The sequence below is a fragment of the Bombina bombina genome, chromosome 3 (assembly GCF_027579735.1).
Source record: "Bombina bombina isolate aBomBom1 chromosome 3, aBomBom1.pri, whole genome shotgun sequence".
In the NCBI taxonomy this organism is placed as follows: Eukaryota; Metazoa; Chordata; class Amphibia; order Anura; family Bombinatoridae; genus Bombina; species Bombina bombina.
This window is the reverse complement of record NC_069501.1, coordinates 1,202,449,289-1,202,473,173: the sequence shown is the minus strand read 5'-3', so window position 1 is coordinate 1,202,473,173 and position 23,885 is coordinate 1,202,449,289. Positions and strand designations below refer to the sequence as shown.

The window sequence follows — 23,885 nt, the reverse complement described above, 5'->3', positions numbered from 1 at the left end:
TCTCACAAAGTGGTAGACCATGCAAACTCACAAAGTAAACCATGCAATCTCACAGAGTGGGTGAGATGAGTAGCATGTAAAAATCTCCTATTATCAGTTGCATCACTCACAACAGAGATCCAAACTAAGTCTGGAAGCAACATCAGCACAAGAACTGTGCATCAGGAGATTCATGAAATTACCAAGCAGCTGTATGCAAGCCTCACATCAACATGAGCAATGCCAAGCATTGGCTGGAGTGCTGTATATCACACAGTCACTGGAAATATGTTCTCTGGCGTGATGAATCACGCTTCACTATCTGGCAGTCTGATGAATGAAACTTGGTGTGGGGGATGCCAGGAAAATGCTGCCTATTGAAATGCTTAGACCCTACTGTAAAAATTTTTGGAGGAGAGATAATGATCTGGGGCTGTTTTTCCCAGGGTTTGGGCTAGGCCCCTTTGTTTCTGCGAAGGGTCATCTTAATGCTACTGAACACAAATACATTTTAGACAACTTTGTGGCAACAGTTTGGGAAGGCCCTTCCTGTCACATCATGACTGTGCCTCTGTGCACAAACTGAGGTCAATGATTGAATGATAGTTTGATGAGTTTGGTGGAGAGGTACCTGACTGGCCTGCACAAAGCTGTGACCCCATTGAACACCTTTGCAATGAATTTGAACACTGATAGCAAGCTAGACCTTCTTGTCCAACATCAGTGCCTTATCTCACAAATGCTGTTTTAGATGAATGAGGACAAATTCCCCTAAACACACTTCAAAACATTGTGGAAAACCTTGCTAAGCTTGCTAAATTTACCACATGCTAGTTAATGTTATATAACTGATTAAAGTGAGACTTTATTTATCTTTTACAAGTACTTGTATAGACACCAGAAGCTATTACCATATCTGCAAGTTTTCCCTTACGTATAAAAGCATCAACCTCACAAGGTAATATACGTTAATGATTTATTCTGTCCCCTTTTCATGTAATTTAACTCTAAAATGTGTGTGCTTTCCAATTCAGAGTACTAGAAATATACACTGCATACTACACAAGCATAACCATGCTACATATACATCCCTAATTATCCTAAGCGGCAGTTATAAGATAAAAAAAACAGCAAAACAATACAGTTTTGCTAACATAATGACTTTTACTAGCTCAGAATTGGCTCCTCCAAAAAAAAATAAGAAAATGGTGTGTAACGTTTAGATATTAACAACGAACTGAAGCATGAAAAGTGTTAATTTATTTAAAAATGCTTAGATTTAGCTGGAATATTATTCTGTAGTAAGACAGCAGTAATGTCTTGTAATTAGAAGGTGGTTTGTGTCCCTTAAAGGGACAGTCTAGTCAAAATTAAACTTTTATGATTCAGATAGGGCATGTCATTTTAAACAACTTTCCTATTTACTTTTATCATCAAATTTGCTTTGTTCGCTTGGAGGTATTTTTGAAAAGCTAAACCTAGCTAGGCTCAAACTGATTTCTAAACCGTTGAAAATCGCCTCTTAGCTCATAGCATTTTGAAAGTTTTTCACAGTTAGACAGTGCTAGTTCATGTGTGTGCACACACTTACTCACTTTTACTCATTACTGGTTATGAACAACACACTGATCATTATTCCACCACCAACCGCATCCTGACAGTAAATGCCAGCCAGCTCCCCAGTCTAATCTGCACCTCAATAAAATGCTTTACTCAGTTGTTTTAAAATACAGAATTAACTATTGTATAGGGATTTATATTTTCAATGCTCTGTTCCTTGAGAACAGACTTCACAATCTAAAAGTGGTGGTTAGGAGGATTGATCAGATTTGCCGCCTAGCAGGTGTTTTACATCGGAAAGCATTAAAATAAAGATCAAGAGGAGACTGAAATGCCAACCTGGTTAACTAACTCAGCGAGTGCGGTAGGAGAAAAAGACCAGAACAGAAGTGTATAAACATACCTCCATCCTCATGTAATGTAAATACATGTAATAAACAGAAATATGTATGTTGCTTTTGTCGCTGTAATGACAGCATTTCCTGTAAAGCTGTTAATGATTGTCAGCATGGAGCAAAAGTAAGGGTCTCACCTCCTTACAGTGCATGGAGATTGAGGGGTTGTGTATGTGCTGGTTACAATCTTATAAATAGGTGGGTTGGGTTAGACCTACTAATTTAAAAGGTTGTGACCCTTTCCTCTTCCTGCTTTAGGGCCAGCTGTGTCCCTCCCTAATTCCGTTTTTCTTTTCAGGTGCAGCAGGGGGCGGCGACTATGAACTAATCATGGCTTACTTAGGGCAGCTGTTAGTTTTATGAGGCAGGGGTCTGATTGGTTGAACAAGCCTTGCAGTAAGACCTTAGTTATTTGCTGTATGGCTCATAGGGGTTGGAGTTTCCTTTTGTTAAACCCCTTTCCTCGGAGGTCAAGGCCTGATGAATGCAGGGTCCGTAAGAGTAACGGTTAGGCCAATAGGATGGGTAATGTCCTTAGGTGTGGCCCTAGATCGGCTAGCTGAGAATCTCCAGGACATCTGTGTCTTCTTGCAGGGCAGGGCCTTGTTAGGTCCCATAGTAATTTATAGGCCTTGACCTCATGTCTGTTTGGGGTTTTATTAAGGACTTCAGTTGCTGCCACCTTTCTAAATATTCTTTAAGAAAAATATTAATGTTAATTAGCATGTTGGCAGTTTTGCTAATAAAAGTGACCACGACTTGTCTTAAACCTCCAGCCTTGTGTGTGTGTTTGTTTTTATGAGTAAGTTTAGTTGGTTTTATTAGTAGATAGGACTGCCAAGATGGGCGATTCAGTCCTTATGGGAGATGTATTAAAGGGGAATTTTCCATCATATAAACAAAACAGTAGCATTTACACAGGGTGAAAATGTACCCTTATAGTTGTTTATACAACAGTATCAGTAGTGTACTTCCTTACAATGCTTAAAGGGACAGTTTACTCAAAAATTTTCTCCCCTTTAATTTGTTCCCAATGATCCACTTTACCTGCTGGAGTGTATTAAACGGTTTACAAGTAGCTCCTTTACCCTTATATTGGCATTTGAAATTGTTGATTTAGCATGTGGTATCCCCACCTATTCTGAAAGTTTGTGGCCGCGCGTACCAGCTATAGATAAACTTTGTAAACACAGCCAGCAGAATAAATTACACTCCCAGTGTGATAAAGCAGAGATAAGGTAATAAAATGTTGATTTTCCATTGTTCTCTCAAAGTATTGGTGATTGTTTTAAGGACAGATATAAGATAAAGAAGCAGGTATATGTGCACAATGTGATACAGTAATGAGATCTGATTATACATACAAGCTCAGCCTATTTTATTAGGCTGTGGCTTCAAAACACAAAATCAGAGCTTTAATATACAGAAATAAACCTTAAAAAGCTAATTTTCATACATGTTTTACTCTGCAGTTGGTAAAAAAAGCAATTGTAAACACATTAAGGGAAAAACTATTTTACAGTATACTGTCCCTGACAGGTATTTCCTGCTTACTCTTAGTGGCAGGAAATACACATCTCATACTGATTAGTTTCAAGTTAAATCTAAACACTTTTAATAAATATAATTTTAGACAAAAAGTATCATCATGTTTAATTAATTATTTTTAAGTACAAAACATGTTTAAAAACCCATAATGGGCAACTTTTATCAAGCTGCAGAAGCAGCTTAGAGCCCTCGCAGTGCAGGCTCTCACAGCGCTAGTTAAGAAGTTGGGGCCATAAGAATCCTCCTTTCTAAACTCTCTGCCATATCACCTGATTTGCTCAAGATGACTGACAAGCCCTGCTCTCATATGATTGGCTGCGCAAGAGCAGGGGGCAGGAATGCACAAACATTTTCTTGTGCAATTGAGACAATTCTGTTCTCTCATCACTAATAAAGTGGACAGGTTCCTTAGTTGGGAATCTTGTCCACCTTGAGCATGAAAAATCTCCCCCTTTGTATTTACATGTCAGTGGGGAAGAACCCTTAAAAATGCATGGAAAACACAGCCCTGGTTACTTATTTTCCAAATAATAAAAAATAGCTATATAATATGTGTCATTAAAACAAAACTTACTAAATGAAAAGTCATTTCTATCAAGCAACGTTAGCAGCTAAATGTAAAAATGCAAACAATGTGATTGTCAGGAGTTAGAAGCTGCTGAAGTAAACAGATTTTATGAGAAACAATATAATGCACAAGCTATTTAAAGAATTCACAAACATATATTATGCAATTCAACAATTTAAAGAGACAGTTGGCTATGAAGCTTTACAGCATGCATTAAAAACAACAAGAGTGTTTGATCATTGCAATTTAAATAGAATTCTCTTATGCTATTTAAAACTAGATTTGTTTTGCAGTACAGCTATCCCATAGTTTAGCTTTATTTTGATTAGCCAATCAGGTAGTTGGACAACTATATACTACATAGTTTTAAAAGGACCCTAAAGCCAAAACTAAACTTTCATAATTCAGATAGAGCATGCAATTAAAATGAAATTATAATAAAAAAATATCAAACTAGTTTTGAGCATAATATATATATATATATATATATATATATATATATATATATATATATATATATATATATATATATATATATATATATACATACTCACAGTGCTTTTTAAGTGTATGAAAAAACTTTTAATGTGTTTTAGTCTAAGGAAGGGGATGATGCAATCCCCAAGACATCACACATTAAATTTATATATATATATATATATATATATATATATATATATATATATATATATATATATATATATATATATATATATATATAAACTTTTAATGTGTGATGTCTCGGGGATTGCATCATCCCCTTCCTTAGACTAAAACACATTAAAAGTTTTTTCATACACTTAAAAAGCCCTGTGAGTGCTTCAGATAGATTTTATTATTATTTGGCATGTAGCAGGTTGTTGCCTTTGCTGAAGGTTAATATACCGCAACTTGGGTTTTATATATACACAAGTGAACAATAGACATGTACTCTCCTCAGTATGTTCAACTTCTGATGGGAAGGAACAAAGTTTTAACAAAAGATAAAAATGCTCATTTTACATTTTGTTAAATAATACTTTAGAACAAGTAGTTTTTTTTTTTATTATTATTTGATTCAAAATGCCATTTTTAAACATTGTAAGTAAGGCTCATAATTACACCCACCCAAAATGGGCTTTGTACACAAAACATTCTACCATGCCACTCTATTAAAGACAATAGAGACACCTTTACAAGTATGGTAAGTAAATAGTGGTTAATTCAGCACAACCCTGTCATAAGACTGTCAACTTTTTTAATAACAAAGTATTGTAATATATTTATACAAAATAAACAATTTTTAGTGGAACAAAAAATAAAACAATGTCGCTTTAATGTTTAATGAGATGTCCAGGGATGTGTTCATATTGTTTAGGGATTATGCTTGGAACAGAGATCACTTTATCAGGAAGTTTGCTTCCTTAACAAGGTCAGCGTTAAGGGACAGAGGTTCTAAACCGGGACTGTCTCGAAAAATGAAGGACTCTTAGGACCTCTGTCCTTCTATATAAAAATAACCACACTGACCTATTTGTTACCAAACTGTAGCAAACACCGTGTAGTATCCTTGTGTAAAACATGCCATAGAATGCTGATAAACTGAAGACAGACCATTACAAACTAATCATTACAGACCCTTCGGTGGACCTATATAGGGGAGGGGGCAACAAAGGGCTTGAAATTAACAGAGGGGATGAGAATGGAATAAGAATAATGTTTTTTTTTTAGATATGTCCTTTCTTTAACTTTAAATTTGTTTCTTTCTTTGTCCCACATTCCCCCAGATGCCATTATATCTTAGCTCCTTCATCTCTTAAACACATACTCTCTCTCAAGCTATTTCACTTTAGAATTATTGCTATCCTATTAGTTTAACTGCTAGTTTAAAGGGACAGTCTACAACAGAATTTTTATTGTTTTAAAAGATAAATAATCTTTTTACTATCCATTCCCCAGTTTTGCATAACCAACACAGTTATATTAATGTACTTTTTACCTCTGTGATTACCTTGTATCTTAGCATCTTCTGTAAGCCCCCTGATCACATGACTCTTTTATTTCATATCTATTGACTTGCATTTAGTACTCTGTTGTGCTAAATCTTAACTAACTCCTCGGGCTTTAACACAATGCTATCTGTATGGCCCAGCAGTTTATGAACTAGCAGTCTCCTGTTGTGAAAAGCAAATACAAAAGCATGTGATTAAGAGGCTGTCTATAGAGGCTTAGAAACAGGCAGAAATTTAGAGGTGTAAATGTTATAAGTATATTAATATATCAATGTTGGTTGTGCAAAGCTAGGGAATGGGTAGTAAAGGCATTATCTATCTTTTTAATGCACCAGATTCCTTCTTTTCTCTCAGATCATAACTATACTTTTATTCTCTATAGTATATTCTTTATGCATAAACATTCCATATACAAGATACATAATACATCCATGACAAGCACAAGCACAAGCACAAAAAAACAATGGGATAGATTTATCTAGATTTAAGCACACAAAAAACAATGGGGTAGATTATGTAGCGGATCATGTCCGCCACACATTGCTAAATGCTGTCAGCATACAATGTCGGCATTTATCATTGCACAAGCATTTCTGTTGAAATACTTGTGCAATGCTGCCCCCTGCACATTCGTGGACAATCGGTCGCTAGCAGGGGGTGTCAATCATCCCGATTGTATCAACCACTGCTTCTTAACTTAAGTTTTAGGTGAACCTGAAACTTCGGGGTAGATTGCAGCATCCGCTGCTTGATAAATCTACCCCAATGTATTCCATTTTGCACTAATGACTTACTATTTGCTCTTTAAACCTTTCTATATACCAACATAAAATATTTGTAAGAAGATTGTCACAAAGGGGCATATTTACCGAGCTCCATATCGGAAACCGCTATCTAAAGACCGCTGCTCCATAAATTGTCCGCCTGCTCTGAGGCCGCAGACAGAAATCAACCCAATCGAATACGATCGGGTTGATTGACACCCCCTGCTGGTGGCTGATAGGCCGCAAATCTGCAGGGGGCGGTATTGCACCAGCAGTTCACAAGAATTGCTGGTGCAATGATAAATACCAATAGCGTATGCTGTCAGTATTTATGGACGTGCAGCGGACATGATACGCTACTTCGAATCATGTCCGCTCACACATTGATAAATAGGCACCAAAGTCTTTAAAACACGTTTTAGAATGCATCATTTGGTCACAATTAAAATATTGCATTTAAATTCTATAATGTGTAGTAATCATTGCCCCTTAAAATTGCAGCAAGGGTGTCAAACGTTTTCAAAAAAGGGTATACACTGACATTTTTTTAATTTGTGTCCAAAAATAATCTTATATAGAGGCAGACTGATAACGTATTATATAACTTGCACCACATAAAAAAACATGAGTAAGGAGTCTTGTGGACCCTGAATGAAAAGTCCCATTTAAAGGGAAAGTAAAATAAAAATGTAACTTTCACATTTGCAATTTTAAACAACTGTCAAATGTACTTCTATTATCTAATTTGCTTTATTCATGGTTTCTTGTCCCTTTAAGAAGATCCTGCTGAGGTGGAAATTAAAAAATAAAATAAATGTAATTTCATGTTTTTGGATCACATTTCAGAGTCTATGGTTCTCTTTATATTAGTGATTAATACACATTAGAATATATTTATATTACATGTCTACTTCATTTGCAGTTATAAGAATCTGAATTTTGGAATAAGTTGATAATCTCATCAGCTTGTCAATGCTCAATGTTATATAAAATATAAAGTCCCGTTTTGGATCATGCCAACGAAAATATCTCTAGACAGGGAATTGCTGGAGAAAAGTAAACAAATATCTATGCAAATACTGATCACTTGGCTAAAATAAAGAAAGAACATAAGAACAGATATTTGTGTCCATATTCAAGGCCAATACAAATATTTTACACAAAGTTTTATCTCGAAAGCAATACAAGTGCTATTATTCATTGTTTTAAACTTCAGAGAAATGAAGCGGAAATCTCTATATTTCAGGCCAAATATTATAGATACATCATTGTTTATGGAATGACAGATATATTGTTAGGAAGCAATAACTGTAACTGAGCTGCAATGAGCAACGTGTATGCGCACTGAGCAACGTGTATGTGCACTGCAATGAGCAACGTGTATGTGCACTGAGCAACGTGTATGTGCACTGCAATGAGCAACGTGTATGTGCACTGCAATGAGCAACGTGTATGTGCACTGAGCAACGTGTATGTGCACTGCAATGAGCAACGTGTATGTGCACTGCAATGAGCAACATGTATGTGCACTGCAATGAGAAACATGTATGTGCACTGCAATGAGCAATGTGTATGTGCACTGCAATGAGCAACGTGTATGTGCACTGCAATGAGCAACATGTATGTGCACTGCAATGAGAAACATGTATGTGCACTGCAATGAGCAATGTGTATGTGCACTGCAATGAGCAACATGTATGTGCACTGCAATGAGAAACATGTATGTGCACTGCAATGAGCAACGTGTATGTGCACTGCAATAAGCAATGTGTATGTGCCCTTCAATGAGCAATGTGTATGTGCACTGCAATGAGCAATGTGTATGAGCAAATGAGCAACGTGTATGTGCGCTGCAGTGAGCAATGTGTATGTTCACTTCAATGAGCAACGTATATGTGCACTGCATTGAACAACGTGTATGTGCAAATGAGCAATGTGTATGTGCACTGCAATGAGAAATGTGTATGTGAGCTGCAATGAGAAATGTGTATGTGCACTGCAATGAGAAATGTGTATGTGAGCTGCAATGAGCAATGTGCAAGTGCGCTGCAATGATTAACGTGTATGTGAACTACAATAAGCAACTTGTATGTGTACTGCAATGAGCAACGTGTATGTGCACTGCAATGAGCAACGTGTATGTGCACTACAATAAGCAACATGTATGTGCACTGCAATAAGCAACATGTATGTGCGCTTCAATGAGCAATGTGTATCTGAACTGCAATGAACAACGTATATGTGCACTGCAATGAGCAACGTGTATGTGCACTGCAATAAGCAACAAGTATGTGCACTGCAATGAGCAACGTGTATGTGCACTGCAATGAGCGTATTGACTTGTACTTTAGTTTTTTACTACAAGAGCTCATTGGTTTACAGCTCATGCCTGGTCCTTAGGACTATCAATGTTTGCACTGAAATTTCAGGGTCTCAAATGATGTACAGGAAATGGAGTGCAAGTTCCAGTTTGCCTTGCAGGGCACCTGCCTAAATCAAACTTCACTCTTCTATATTAGTCAGCATTAGAGGGAACTATTTGCAAGGATGTAAGTGTGACCCACATATATTTCACAGTTGTGTTCATCACATTCACATGTAAAAAACAAGCAGATAAAACTCACACATGGCTCTTACCTTATTGTGTTGGGGGTTCCTGGTAATGTCATACCCCCTCTTTTTGATGAACTGCGTTTTGGGGTGCTGCACAGCGCTGATGCCTGAATGGCAAACTCTTAGCCCTTCCCAGACAGGTCGCAGGGGGTTCCTGAGAAGTGTGTCCCATGATCCTATTCTCAGCCCTTTGCTTGCTGCTCTAGTTCCAATAGCAGTTATTTGCTTACTGATTAAACTATTCATTTTGTATCTAAATATTAAAAAAAAAGAAAGTACAATGTTAATTGTTTATTAATAATGCAGGAACAAACAATCCCTTCTGTTCATTTTCATTATTAAATAGTAATTAATAGGACATTTTATTAATTGTATATATTAATTTTGCAACTAGCAATAACAGCTTGCTCATTGGCTGAAAAGGGTCACTCACACATCTAAGTTTCTGGGACACACCTCAATGCACAAAAATACAAAACAATAGATGTAAGGGGAAAAAAAGTGAATTTAAAAATTATAATACATTTTATAATACTGACTTTTAAATTGGAAAAAAAAATGTTTAAGGTTAATAGAATGCATCTTCTTAATGGGATAAAAACCAAAATTAAACTTGCATGATTCAGATAGAGCATGTAATTTTAAGACACTTTTAAATTCACTTCTATTTTCAAAAGTGCTTTATTCTCTTGGTATCCCTTGTTGAAAAAGAATATGCACATATTGTACACTACCTACTGATTGGTGCCTGCACACATTTGTCTCTTGTGATTGGCTACCTAGATGTGTTCAGTTAAATCTAGGCTGCCAGTAGTGCAGTGCTGTTCCTTCAGCAAAGGATAACAAGATAATGAAGCAAATTTGATAATAGAAGTAAATTGGAAAGTTGCTTAAAATTGTATGTTCTATCTGAATCCTGAAAGAAAAAAAATTGGGGTTTCCTTTCCCTTTAAAGGGACATAAAAAGTGCAAGCAAAAAAAAAAAAAACCTCTTATGTGTAACATTTCACTATTGAATTTTTTATTGTAGTATTGCTTGCTTATAACTATATGACATTTAAAGTAAATCTCTAGCAATATTTATGTATCTCCATGGCATAAAAGTCACATTTAAAATGTTTAGTAGAGCATTTCAGTCTTAAAACAGAATAAATCTTGAAATGTATATGTAATTGCAAAAGTTCTTCTTGTAAAACTAATCACAGCTTTGCTTGCAACTTTTATTGTGCACTTGATCCAACAATCATATGGTTGTAAAGCAGCGGTAATGTTGTGCTACATATCACTGTTGTCATCTGGCTGTGCAAGCTCCCAACCATGCTGGTGGTGCTTATTGCAAAAATGGTCCTATACAAGTTTGAAATGTACTACTGCACAATTCCAATTTTATTTTCATGCCCTTTAAATAGACATAAGGCTGATAGTATACTTTGGGTGTACAATCCCAGATTACTACAGTGCAGTAGTTTCTACTATTCTACATGTAAAAACTGCTCAATAGTGAACTGCTTGTGCAATGCCGCCCCCTGCAGATTCGCGGCCAATTGGCCGCTAGCAGGGGATGTCAATCAACCCGATCGTATAGGATCGGGTGGATTGCAGACCGCTGCCTCAGAGGCGGCAGACCAGCTATGGAGGCTCACGCGGAAACATATAAACACATAATAAAAGTGGCATTTCAGTGGGCCTTCAGAGCAGAAGGTGCGAGCCATATCTTTTTGCGATCCTCCATTAAGGAACATTACTTAGTTGTGGCTATAGCCCCACTTAATTTAAACCAGAAAGGGAAGACCCCCGTTTTTTTAGTTGTTTTAGTTTTACATGTTTTTAGGAGTGCGCACTCTATATTGTTATCCTATATGAATTTTGATTTTATGATTGTATTTTTAGAAGATAAAATAACTTGTGTTTTAAATACTGCCTTTTTTAGCAAATAGGTTTTAAACAGGTTTAATTAAATACTGTTGTAAATGTTGAATTTAGCAAGTATTGATTGTGTCAATTATTCCATATTTACCTTTAGCTGATATTTATTAGCGCTCACTCTGTAAGGTTTTTTTATATATGTATTTACAGACATATACACATAAAAACACATACACATTATTTTTATTATTATTCTTTATTTATGAAGCGCCAGCAGATTCCGCAGCGCTATCCATGGGTACAAAGATAAAAGTACAACGGTGAGACATTACAATATAAGACAAAATTTAACAGTCAAATACAGGGGAAATAAGGGCCCTATTCCTGTGGGAACTTACAATCTAGATGGGTAGGAGGATGGGGAACAGCAGGTGGGGACTGTAAAGGTGAGAATGATGCTAGTGAGGAGTTAGATGAGGGCAACTGTTAGGTGAAATTCATTTGTTACTGAGTTGGGTGATAAATTCCCTGAACAAAAAAGTCTTTAGGGAGCGTTTAAAGGGACAGTCTAGTATAAATTAAACTTTCATTATTCAGATAGGACTTTTAATTTTAATCAACTTTCCAATATACTTTTTTCATCAAATGTGCTTTTTTCTCTTGGTATTCTTAGTTTAAACTAAACATAGGTAGGCTCATATGCTAATTTCTAAGCCTTTGAGGGCTGCCTCTTATCACAGGCTTTTTAAATCTCTTTTCAACACAAAGTGACAGAAAGTACACGTGGGCCAGGGGGTTATTTAAGTTTTAGCACAAAACAATGCTACATTTAAGACAATAGATAATAAACAGTCACAGTCATGTGATCAGGGGGCTGGAAGAAGGTTCCTAGATACAAGGTAATCACAGAGGTAAAAAGTATATTACTATAACTGTGTTGGTTATGCAAAACTGGGGAATGGGTAATAAAGGGATTATCTATCTTTAAAAACAATAACAATTCTAAGGTAGACTGTCCCTTTAAAGGAGGACAGGTTAGGGGAAAGTCTGACAGCTCGTAGGAAGTGTTCCAAAGAGTTGGTGCTGCACGAGAGAAGTCCTGTAGTCTAGCATGAGAGGAGGTGATGGTAGAGGACGCAAGGAGTAGGTCATTGTTGGATCTTAGGGGGCGGGCTGGAGTATATTTGTTGATAAATGAGGACAGGTAGATTGGGGCAGCATTGGTGAGGGCTTTGTAGGTCAGGGTGATAATTTTGGATTTTATTCTGCTGTGAATGGGGAGCCAATGAAGGGACTCGCAGAGAGGTGCAGCAGATACAGAGCGTCGGGAGAGGTGGATTAGCCTAGCAGAGGCATTTAGGATGGATTGAAGGGAAGAGGCGGGAGAGAGGGAGGCCAGTTAGTAGGTTATTACAGTAGTCAAGTCGGGAAATTAGCAGGGAGTGTATATATATATATATATATATATATATATATATATATATATATATATATATATATATATACACACACACACATTGGAGCCCTTTACAGTCAAGAAGATGAAAAGATGTAAAAACATATTTAAGCAATATTCATTTTTCATAGTGTTATACTGTGTATTTACTGTAAATATTTCACATTCCAATGTTCTGCACATAGCAGAATATGTTCAATTTATCTGTATACATATATATATATATATATATATATATATATATATATATATTGTACCAAAAAAATTATATATATGTAGAAATATGTATTTATGAATAGATAGAACATTTGAATGTGAAATATTTATATTTTCATGTTGGGTTAGTGCACATGAGATCGGGTTTGCTCCATTGACTTATATGGGGGAATACATTAGCTCTGCCATTTTACATACATTGGGTTAGCGCACAAGCAAAAACTGTTTACTTTCAACTTGTAATACGAGCACAACCTGACGCATGCAAAAAGCTTACTTCTAGCGCAGTTAGCGCTCGTGCAGTAACGTTAAATACCGCTCCACTTATAATCTGACCATCAATGTTCTATTTTATAAGCTTTCAGGATATAACAGGTGCCGTGTTATCTTATACAATATCGACTTATTTAAAACTCACTCAATCAAAATCTAACACAGTCTTCTAAAAACCCTTCTCTCTCTGTGACTACTCACAAAGGCTCTAACAACATCTATTTAGAATGGATATTTAGAAAGTTGAATTAAGCTGTGCTGTGATTTCACAGTGTATAATCATAAACCCCTTGAGGGCTATGGAATGGTGAAATGTACTTGTGAAGGGCACACCTTATTCTGCATGCATGTTCCCACCCACTGCAACCAGGAGTTTTCATTATTAAAGGGACATGAAACCAGTTTTTTTTTCTTTCATGATTCAGACAGAGCATATCATTTTATAACTCATGATTTTCTTTGAACTCTTTGTATCCTTTGTTGAAAAAGCGGTGTTAGCTCAGGAGCGTGCATATGTCTGGAGCACTATATGGCAGCAGTTTTTACAAGAATAATATCCATTTACAAAAGCACTAGATGGCAGCACTATTTCCTGCTATATAGTGCTCCAGACACCAACCTAGGTATCTCTTCAACAAAGAATACAATGGGAACAAAGCAAATTTGATTATGGAAGTAAACTAGAAACTTTTTAAAATTGTATGCTCTGCCTGAATCACAAATGAACATGTCTGAGTTTCATATTCCTTTAATATTGCAATGATTAATTGTTAAAGGGACAGTATGTTATACTGCAGTAGATTTTTACCCCCCAAAACAGGCCATGTTCCCCTTCATAACTGACCTGTCAGCCTCAGCATTTTTGTTTTTAAACTGCATCACTGGATTGTTTGCAAACCACAATAAAGCCCTTTACTGAAACATGCTCGGTCACAGGGCTGTTTGCAACCTGATCAATAGCACCGCTCACTTTACTGTAGCGCACTCTCTTGATCAAGTTGTGTTATTCAAACAACCTTGTGACATGATTTAAAAAAAACAAAAAGGTTTTATAAAAGGTGAGTTTCTGAACAACCTTTTTAAATTGCACAGGCGACACAATAATGTTAAAAAAAAAATCTGTGTACTGTCGCTTTAAGGCTACATTTTTGGAAGGATTTGACCCTGAATGTATTTCATTAAAAAAATAAACAATAAATAATAAGGGTTTAATGCACATTCACAAGACACCTTGTTTAGTCCATAATCTTTGCAGACAGCCCAGTGAAATATTGGCTACTTTAATGTTTCTATCATTTTACATTTGTACATCTGATCACAGTGGACAAAATGTATTGTATTTGTGTATTCACTAACATGTTAAAGGGACAGTCTAGGCCAAAATTAACTTTCATGATTCAGATAGAGCATGTCATTTTAAACAATTTTCCAATTTACTTTTATCACCAATTTTGCTTTGTTGTCTTGGTATTCTTAGTTGAATGCTTAACCTAGGAGGTTCATATGCTAATTTCTTAGACCTTGAAGGCCACCTCTTTTCAGAATGCATTTTAACAGTTTTTCACCACTAGAGGGTGTTAGTTCACATGTTTCATATAGATAACACTGTGCTCGTGCACATGAAGTAATCTGGGAGCAGGCACTGATTGGCTAGACTGCAAGTCTGTCAAAAGAACTGAAATAAAGGGGCAGTTTGCAGAGGCGTATATACAAGATAATCACAGAGGTTAAAAGTATATTAATATAACTGTGTTGGTTATGCAAAACTGGGGACTGGGTAATAAAGGGATTATCTATCTTTTAAAACAATAAAAATTCTGGTGTAGACTGTCCCTTTAATAACAATTTCAGAGACAGCAATAAACCACCAGAACGTCATTATATATTTATTTAATGTTGAACTAGAAATAAAACAGCTTTACCAAACCATAGAATAATATTTTGAAAGACTAAACCATTGTATACTACTGTTGCAAATACATTTATTTTCTAACATATCTACAATGTATCTAGTAAAGCAAAGAAACATATTTCATCAGTTTATTCTTGTTTTAATCAGACCTACAAAGAGCCTCATATGCTCAGCAATGAAGCATAAAACTGTACACATAAGATTTGCACATATGATGCTCAGCTAAGGATGGGTTAATAAAAACATAGGCAGATGGCGAATCATTCACTTCCGCAGTTTAAAGCCATCTGACAAAAGCAAGTCTTAAAAAAGAGATCTACTGTAACAATACATAAGACAGAGAAATATTTATACATAAAAATGCATAGCTCACAAATACATGCTGTGGCTGTCTCATTCATATGAATTATAGGCTGCTAGAATTGGCATTATATTTATAGATCATGTACTGGCTAGCTGCAAGGGAGATTTAAAGACAAAATGCAGGCAGGGCAAGCAAGGGGAAGCATGGCCAGATATCTGCTTCTTTGTTCCATTTACCTCCAGGCTCTCAGAAGTCACCAGCAGCTGCACACAGCACGGCAGGAGTTAAAGTGAACTAAGACACTGCTCTATTAGGACACAGCAAGATACTGCTGCTGGTTCTTTTTTTTTTCTCAACAACTTTATTAAGCAAGACAAATTGCTTAGTTTACATTCCTTAGCATTCAGTGCAGTAGTAATAGATTTCCTGTATTTGGCAACTAATAATACATGTTTTTTATCATTATTACTTTTCGTTAATAAATAACCAACATATTATTCAGTGCTATGATTGCTTTAAATAATGTTTCATAGAATAATGCTGAAACAGTTTTTTTAAAATTTTATGAAATATTTAAAAAGCTGCATAACATATTCTGTATTGGGAAAAGAGCCTAATGAGGTTTGTTAGATTCCGATATAATGTCAAATCATCCAAAAGATCAGATGGACACAAAAATCTGATATACATACATATACATAACATGCATACAACACATAGAAAGTCTGACACTCTTTTGCAAGCACAAAGCTAGATTAAAAGCAAAATTGAAGAATTAGTTAGGCCAAGGACAATGTCAAGGTCTCTTCCTCCCGAGGTTACAGCCAAACAATGCATGCCTTCAACCAAACACACTGGGATACAAACAAGGGTGACACGGGCCTTTTGTAATTTCCCTGACACATACAAAACACAGGAATGGACTGCACTCTCAAACCAGACTGGGTACCCATCCCATGACCCTGCAAAACTCACAGCCTTTCAGTGAATCTGGCTGTTAACCCCAGACCAACCTGGGTACAAAACCAATAGGGAAATTTGTAAAACAAAATTATTAACACAAAATATAGAATGCCTGGGACTCTCTAGCAAGCACACAGCTAGATTAAAGCAAAATGGAAGTGTTAGTTACAGTGTGTATATATATATATATATATATATATATATATATATATATATATATATATATATATATATATACTCAATTCCAATTCTGAAAAAGTTGGGACAGTATGGAAAATGCAAAAAAAAAAAAAAACAAGAAGAGCCATTTGAAAATTCAGTTCACCCTGTACTATATTGAAAGCACATTATTAACACATTATTTGATGTTTTACTTTGTAAATTTAATGTATTTTTGAAAATATAGACTCATTTCAAATCTGATGACTGCAACACACTCCAAAAAAAGTTGGGACAGGGGCAATTTAGGACTAATAGGGATGTGAAGTTGAAATAAGGAGGTGATGTGAAACAGGTGAGGCAATCATGTAATCATAGTGTAAAAGGAGCCTCCAAAAAAAGCCTAGTCCTTCAAGAGTAAGGATGGGTCGAGGCTCGCCAATCTGCCAACAGATGCGTCAGCGAATAATCCAACACTTTGAGAACAACATTTCCCACAGACAAATTGGAAGATTTTTGGGCATGTCACAATATAATTTAAAGATTCAAGGAATCCAATCAAATCTCAGTGCATAAAGGGCAAGGCCGAAAATCACTTCTGAATGTGTGTTATCTCTGATCTGTCAGACGTCACTGTCTCAAAAATCGTCTTGAGTCTGTAATGGATATCCTGACATGGGCTCAGGAATACTTTGGTAAACCTTTGTCAGTCAACACCATTCCCCGCTGCATCCACAGATGCAAGTTAAGGCTTTGCTATGCAAAGCAGGAGCCATACATCGACTCTGTCCATAAGTGCAGCCGGCTTCTCTGGGCTCGGTCTCATCTGAGATAGATAGTAGCACAGTGGAATCGTGTTTTGTAATCCAACGAGTCAACATTTCAAATAGTTTTTGGAAAAAACAGCTGCCATGTTTTCCGGGCCAAAGAGGACCATCCAAGATGCTATCAGCATCAGGTCCAAAAGCCAGCATCTGTCATGGTATGGGGGGTGTCAGTGCCCATAGCATGGGTAACTTGCACATCTGTGAGTGCACTATTAATGCAGAAAGATATGTATACAGTTTTGGAGCAACATATGCCGCCATCCAGACGTTGTCTTTTACAGGGATGTCCCTGCATTTTCCAGCAGGACAATGCCAAACCCCATTCATTGCGTAAGCAGAGAGTATGGGTTATAGCATGGCCTGCCTGCAGTCTCCAATTGAGAAAGTGTGGCGCATTATTAAGCGCAAAATAAGGCAACAAAGGCGCCGTACAATTGCATAGCTGAAGATACGCATAATGGATAAATGGGGGGAAATTCTGCTTGCTAAACTTAACCAGCTGGTGTCTTCAGTGCCTAAACACTTAATAAGTGCTATTAAATGAAAAGGTGATATTACACATTGGTTAACAGTTGACTGTCCCAACTTTTATGGAGTGTGTTGCAGTCATCAGATTTGAAATGAGTGTATATTTTCAAAAATACATTCAATAATGTGTTAATAATGTGCTTTTATATATAGTACAGGGTGAGTTGAATTCTCAAATGACTCTTAGTTTTGTTTTTTATATTTTCTATACTGTCCCAACTTTTTCAGAATTGGGGTTGTATGGCTTAGATAGAAGGTGCAGTTTTTTAACTTTTTAATTTACTTGCATTATAAAATCAGCTTCATGATATTCTTTGGTGAAGAGTAAACCTAGGGAAGCTTATAGAAGGTCAGGAGCTTACATGTGTCTAGCATTCTGCGGCAGCAGTGTTTGCGCAATGTTACACTGTTGCAAACGCTACTGCTTTAGAGTTCTAAAGACACATCTGTGCTATTGAAGTTACCTAGGCGTATTCTTCAATAAAAGATAATAAGTAAATAAAGGAAATTTATAGTAGAAGTAAATTAGCAGTTTAAAATTACAGGCTCAATCCAAACTATGAAATTTTCAATTTACAGCACCTTTAATCATTTGTAAACTTATTTGAAATTGATCTGAAAGCCATCTTAGAAGTCAGCACGTAACCAAAACTGAAATACATGTATTAAAATAAATGACAGTGTAATAAAATACACTAACAATATTGCTTTTTAAATGTAATACTATTAAAATTTAATTTAAAAAGTAATATTTAAACATTAATTTAATTTATAGTTTAATAATATTAAAGTTTAGATTGAATGTTAATAATGAATTTTAATTCACTATTATCCCATTTTAGGCTTTAGAGTTCAGAGGACAACAGTCATCATCCAGAAGGTCACTCTTCTGATACTTATCCTGGCAATCCCTCAACTTTCACCTGGGCAAGGAGACTGATTCAGGTTTTTCCGCGTTAAAGGGAGATGAAACCCCAAACATTTCTTTCATGATTCAGATAAAGCATACAATTTTAAACAACTTTGAAATTTACTTCTATTATCAATTTTGCTTCATTTTTGTGATATCCTGTATTGAAAGAACAGCAATGCACTACTAGAAATAAGCTGTTCACCTTAGTAAGCCAATGAGACGAGGCATTTATGTGCAGCTAGCTCCCAGCTCATATACTTTCCTAGATATACTTTTCAACAAAAGCGATAAGTAGTTCAAGAAACTCGGCGTCTCTCAATTCGTGGTACTGAAAATGGCGGAAGTGAAACCGCACCGAAAGGTCACCCAAAATCCTCTGCTAAACCTGGAGTGCCGTAGCAGCGGCGGAATCAAGCCGCAAATATTCGTGGAAAGAAGGGCAAGCAAGCACTGCAAATGGGGTGTAAAATAAAATCTTAAAGTTTATTGGTAATTGGTAAACGTTTATTGGTAAACGCTAAAACTCAGCACAGACATGCAGGATGACAGACAGGCAAACGTTTTTTGCTGCTACCATGAAAACTGTAATTAAAACATCAAAATCAATATTCCTCTGTATAGTGTTGTATGATACAAATCAGAATAATCACTTTTGGCATGTTAAGCCATGTTCTATGTTACATGATAAAAGTTTACCTGAGATGATGTGCTGGGATTGTCAGCCATTTCTCCACATTTAATTGAAAGCAAAAGAATAGCTACTACCCAGAAAAACTACTGAAGTGAATGCTGTGACATCACAAGTCCTTTAGAAAAATGGGAACTAGATTTGTTTTTGACAGTGTTCTGACACATACTGTATTTCAAATTTAGAATTGTATTTGTATGCCACAATTTAAGTACAATGATAAAGAATCCCAAACGCTTGCTTTTTTTAACAGAAATCTTATTCCATACTTAGACATCCCAACTCTCCCTGAAGTTCAGGGAGTCTCCCTGATTGTAATAGCGGCTCCCTGATGCCAGCACATGGAATGCAATCTCCCTGAAACTCCAAGTACAATGATCCAACGTGGCCCAAATCTGGAAAAGTGTTTCTTTAAGGAATGCCTTTAGTTGCTGGGACGTTATAGAACCCTCAAAGCATGCACCAGTAACCAAAAAGCCCCCACGTATTCTAATAAAATTAAAAAACAAATACTACCTTATTTACTGCACGTAATTAAACTTTGTATTCTAAAATATTCAAGCATTCAACAAGCATACAATCACTGTAAAATAGGTTTGTTGTATGTGGTGCAATAAAGCTACTTTTTTTGATGTGACTTTAGTGGGAAGCTACTTTATTGATATGTCTCTATCTTATTTATGGTTTCAAGGTGTCCAATATATTACTGGGAGGGGGGGGGTGGCGGCGCAGTAACGGGTGAACCCACCTCCCTGAAATGAGTTTTTGCAGGTTGGGATGTCTGCATACTGTACTGTTTAGCATCTCTCCTAGTACACACTGATTCTTGTAATACAATGTTTACATTAAAGCAGCTACTCAGACAATCTGCGCATGTGCACACTGCAAAACTCTCAGGGGGAAGCATTTACATCTACATATCAAACAGGAGAACAGGTGGGACTGCTTTTATGTCCCTACACTACAGAAAAGGACATAGAAAGGAGAGAAGCTAATACTCAGAACGGCATAAGTAAAAAAATATTTTTATAACATATAAACTCCTATTTTGGTAACATAAATACAGTGGTTTAATTATTAAATTAATTACGAATATACTGGCAGCTTTAAAAGACTTAATTTGCCATCACTTTAAGGAAAATAACACGCTTTGCATTTCAGGATTCATGTAATTTTTTTTAGGATTTCTACTGTGCAGTAGAAAGTTCTTTTCCTTCGTAATTTCAATATGAATTTTAATTTGTCCATAAAAATTAAATTTTTGCAGATCAATTTTCTTAATGTGATTAAACAATACAATATTATACTGCATGATTTAATTTCAATATTATATTTTTTACTTTTATACTATTTTTAATTTATGATTTTTTGTAAACCCTATTGTAATGTATGCATCACCTTCACATTCTGAAGAACAGTAACAGCCCTTTACAGAACATACTGTTCTCAAGGTAAAAACTGAGTTTATCTCACAGGTGCAGAGAGCACCTTTAGATCAGTGATGGGGAACCATAGCACTCCAGATGTTTCAGAACTACATTTCCCATCATGCTCGAGTGGACTTCAGAGTGCCTAATCATTGATTTTTTTTTGTGTGTGTTTTTTTTTTTAGCTACTTACTGCTCCACACAGGCTGATAAGGACAACTGACTGTATTTCTTGTAGAGAAGGACATACAAGAATGAGAAGTAAACACTAATTTACTTATGTGTGGAATCAATTTACTATAAAAAAAGTGTTTCTTTCAAACTTTCATGATTTAGAGAGAGTAAGTATACAATTTTTAACAACTTTCCAATTTACCTCTTTTATCTAATTTGCTTTGTATTCTTAGCATGCTTTGTTGAAAAGTATACGTAAGTAGGCTCAGGATCTGTGAGCTAGCTGCTGAATGGTGGCTGCACATATATGCCTCTTTTGATTTGCTTACTAATGTGTTCTATAGCTCCCAGTAATGCATTGCTGCTCCTTCAAGAAAGGACACCAAGAGAATGAAGCAAAATTTATAACAGAAGTAAATTGGAAAGTTGTTTACAAATGTATGCTCTATCTGAATCATGAAAGAAAATGTTTGGGTTTTATGTCCCTTTAAAGCACTGCATCAGATATTTATAACCCATTCCCCAGTTTGGCATAACCAACACGGTTATATTAACCCCTTAAGGACCAAGGCCTTTTTTCAATTTCTTTCCCTTAAAGACCAGGGCTATTTTTACATTTCTGCAGTGTTTATGTTTAGCTGTAATTTTCCTCTTACTCATTTACTGTACCCACACATATTATATACCGTCCACTAAATGGACTTTCTAAAGATACCATTATTTTCATCATATCTTATAATTTATTATTAAAAAAATTATAAAATATGAGGAAAAAATGGAAAAAAACACACTTTTTCTAACTTTGACCCCAAAATCTGTTACACATCTACAACCACCAAAAAACACCCATGCTAAATAGTTTCTAAATTTTGTCCTGAATTTAGAAATACCCAATATTTACATGTTCTTTGCTTTTTTTGCAAGTTATAGGGCCATAAATACAAGTAGCACTTTGCTATTTCCAAACCATTTTTTTTCAAAATTAGCGCTAGTTACATTAGAACACTAATATCTTTCAGCATCCTGCAATAACCGGAAAGCGGCTGGAAGCAAGCAGGATCGCTTCCAGCTGCTTTAAACCCCTAATGTCGTACAGGGTACGTCGCTGGTCTTTTAAGACCAGGTTGTGTACGACGTACCCTGTACGACATGTGTCGTTAAGGGGTTAATAAACGTTTTACCTTTGTGATGACCTTGTATCTAAGTCTCTGCAGACTGCCCCATTATTTCAGTTATTTTGAAAGACTTGCATTTTAGTCAGCCAGTGCTGACTCATAAATAACTCCACGGGAGGGAGCACAATGTTATATATATGGCACACATTCATTAGCCCTGACTAGTTATTAAAAACTGTCAAAATGCATTTCAAGGGCTTAAAATTAGCATATGAGCCTACCTAGGTTTAGCTTTCAACAAAGAAAACAAAGAGAACAAAGCAAATTTGATGATAAAAGCAAATTGATAAGCTGTTTAAAATGACATGCCCTATCTGAATCCACAGAGATTTTTTTCTTTACTAGACTGTCCATTTAAGTATTATAAATTTCAGATTCCACAAAATTGCTTAAAAGGGCATCATTTTATATCCTATGTTATGAATGTGATCAACAATTACAATAGAACATATTTACACTTTTTATTTTGTTTCCTTTGCATTTACCTAAAGGAACACTGAACCCAAATTTTTTGTTTTGTGGTTTAGATAGAGCATGCAATTTTAAGCAACTTTCTAATTTACTCCTATTATTATTATTTTTTTGTTCTCTTGCTATCTTTATTTGAAAAATAAATTACAGTACCCTGGACAGCACTTGTTTATTGGTGGATGAATGTATCTACCAATCAGCAAAAACAACCCAGGTTTTTCACCAAAAATAGGCCGACATCTAAACTTAGATTCTTGCTTTTCAAATAAAGATACCAAGAGAATGAAGAACATTTGCTATTAGGAGTAAATTAGAAAGTTGCTTAAAATTGCATGCTCTATCTGAATTACAAAAGAAAAAAATTGGGTTCAGTGTCCCTTTAACAAATATTATTGTGTAATACTGTAAAAAAAATCCTAAAAAAAATAATTATGGCTACACTGTGTATGTTTTTCAGCAATAGGTTCTATAATTTGTCCCCAGCGTTGCTCTTTTTGCAACTCTGAAATTCTGCAAAAGAAAAACTAATTTCACAGGTATGCCACAGATTTGATGAAAACTGAAGACACTTTTTGTTATACAATGCACACAACCCATTTTTAAACAGATTATTAAAAATAAATAGTTGATGAATTTCTTTTTTGACATTAGATACATTTTTTTTTATCTAAACTATTTTAGTAAATTTGCCTATATCACTTTATATTTGTCCTTTATCTGCAGATACATTACCTCAGTTATATCAGCCAAGTTCTCATTCATTCAGGAGCCAAAGTGCAGCTTCTGTCACTAAGAATCTTAATACCACACTACGACAGCTTAGGTTCTGTCACTGCTGATGCCAATGGAGAGCCTGACGTCTATAGCTGGATTCCAGATTTTCATTCCTGGCCTGTCACTCCCTCCTGCCTCTCCAATCCTAGCAAGACTACACACATGCACATGTTCCTAATTTAACTTATAGTTAACAGCCATACAGTTCCATATGTTGAATGTATTCCAAAATATTGAGTAATGATTGACAATTTGGGGAATATTGTTTGGTCCAAACTTGCTTATAGCTATCTTTTAAATCTATTTTCATACAAACTTTTATATATTATAGAGGGGGGGAA

The 23,885-nt window shown here is 35.7% G+C and overlaps 1 protein-coding gene across 3 annotated transcripts in view; it reads right to left on the bottom strand.

Annotated features, from left to right (window-relative positions):
- Positions 1-23,628, bottom strand: part of ME3 (malic enzyme 3) — a 439,608-nt gene extending 415,980 nt beyond the window's left edge. Inside the window, exons 1-2 of one of the 3 annotated variants that reach the window (XM_053708640.1) lie at positions 23,503-23,628; positions 9,443-9,671 (exon numbers count right to left, since the gene is read on the bottom strand). In XM_053708640.1, coding sequence (XP_053564615.1) covers positions 9,443-9,664 — 222 coding nt within the window. In that variant the 5' untranslated portion in view covers positions 9,665-9,671; positions 23,503-23,628. Of the gene's footprint in view, positions 1-9,442; positions 9,672-15,681; positions 15,781-19,531; positions 19,669-23,502 lie in introns of those variants that run through there. The other 2 variants (XM_053708639.1, XM_053708641.1) reach the window with 2 other exon arrangements.
- Between the last annotated feature and the right edge of the window lie 257 nt (positions 23,629-23,885).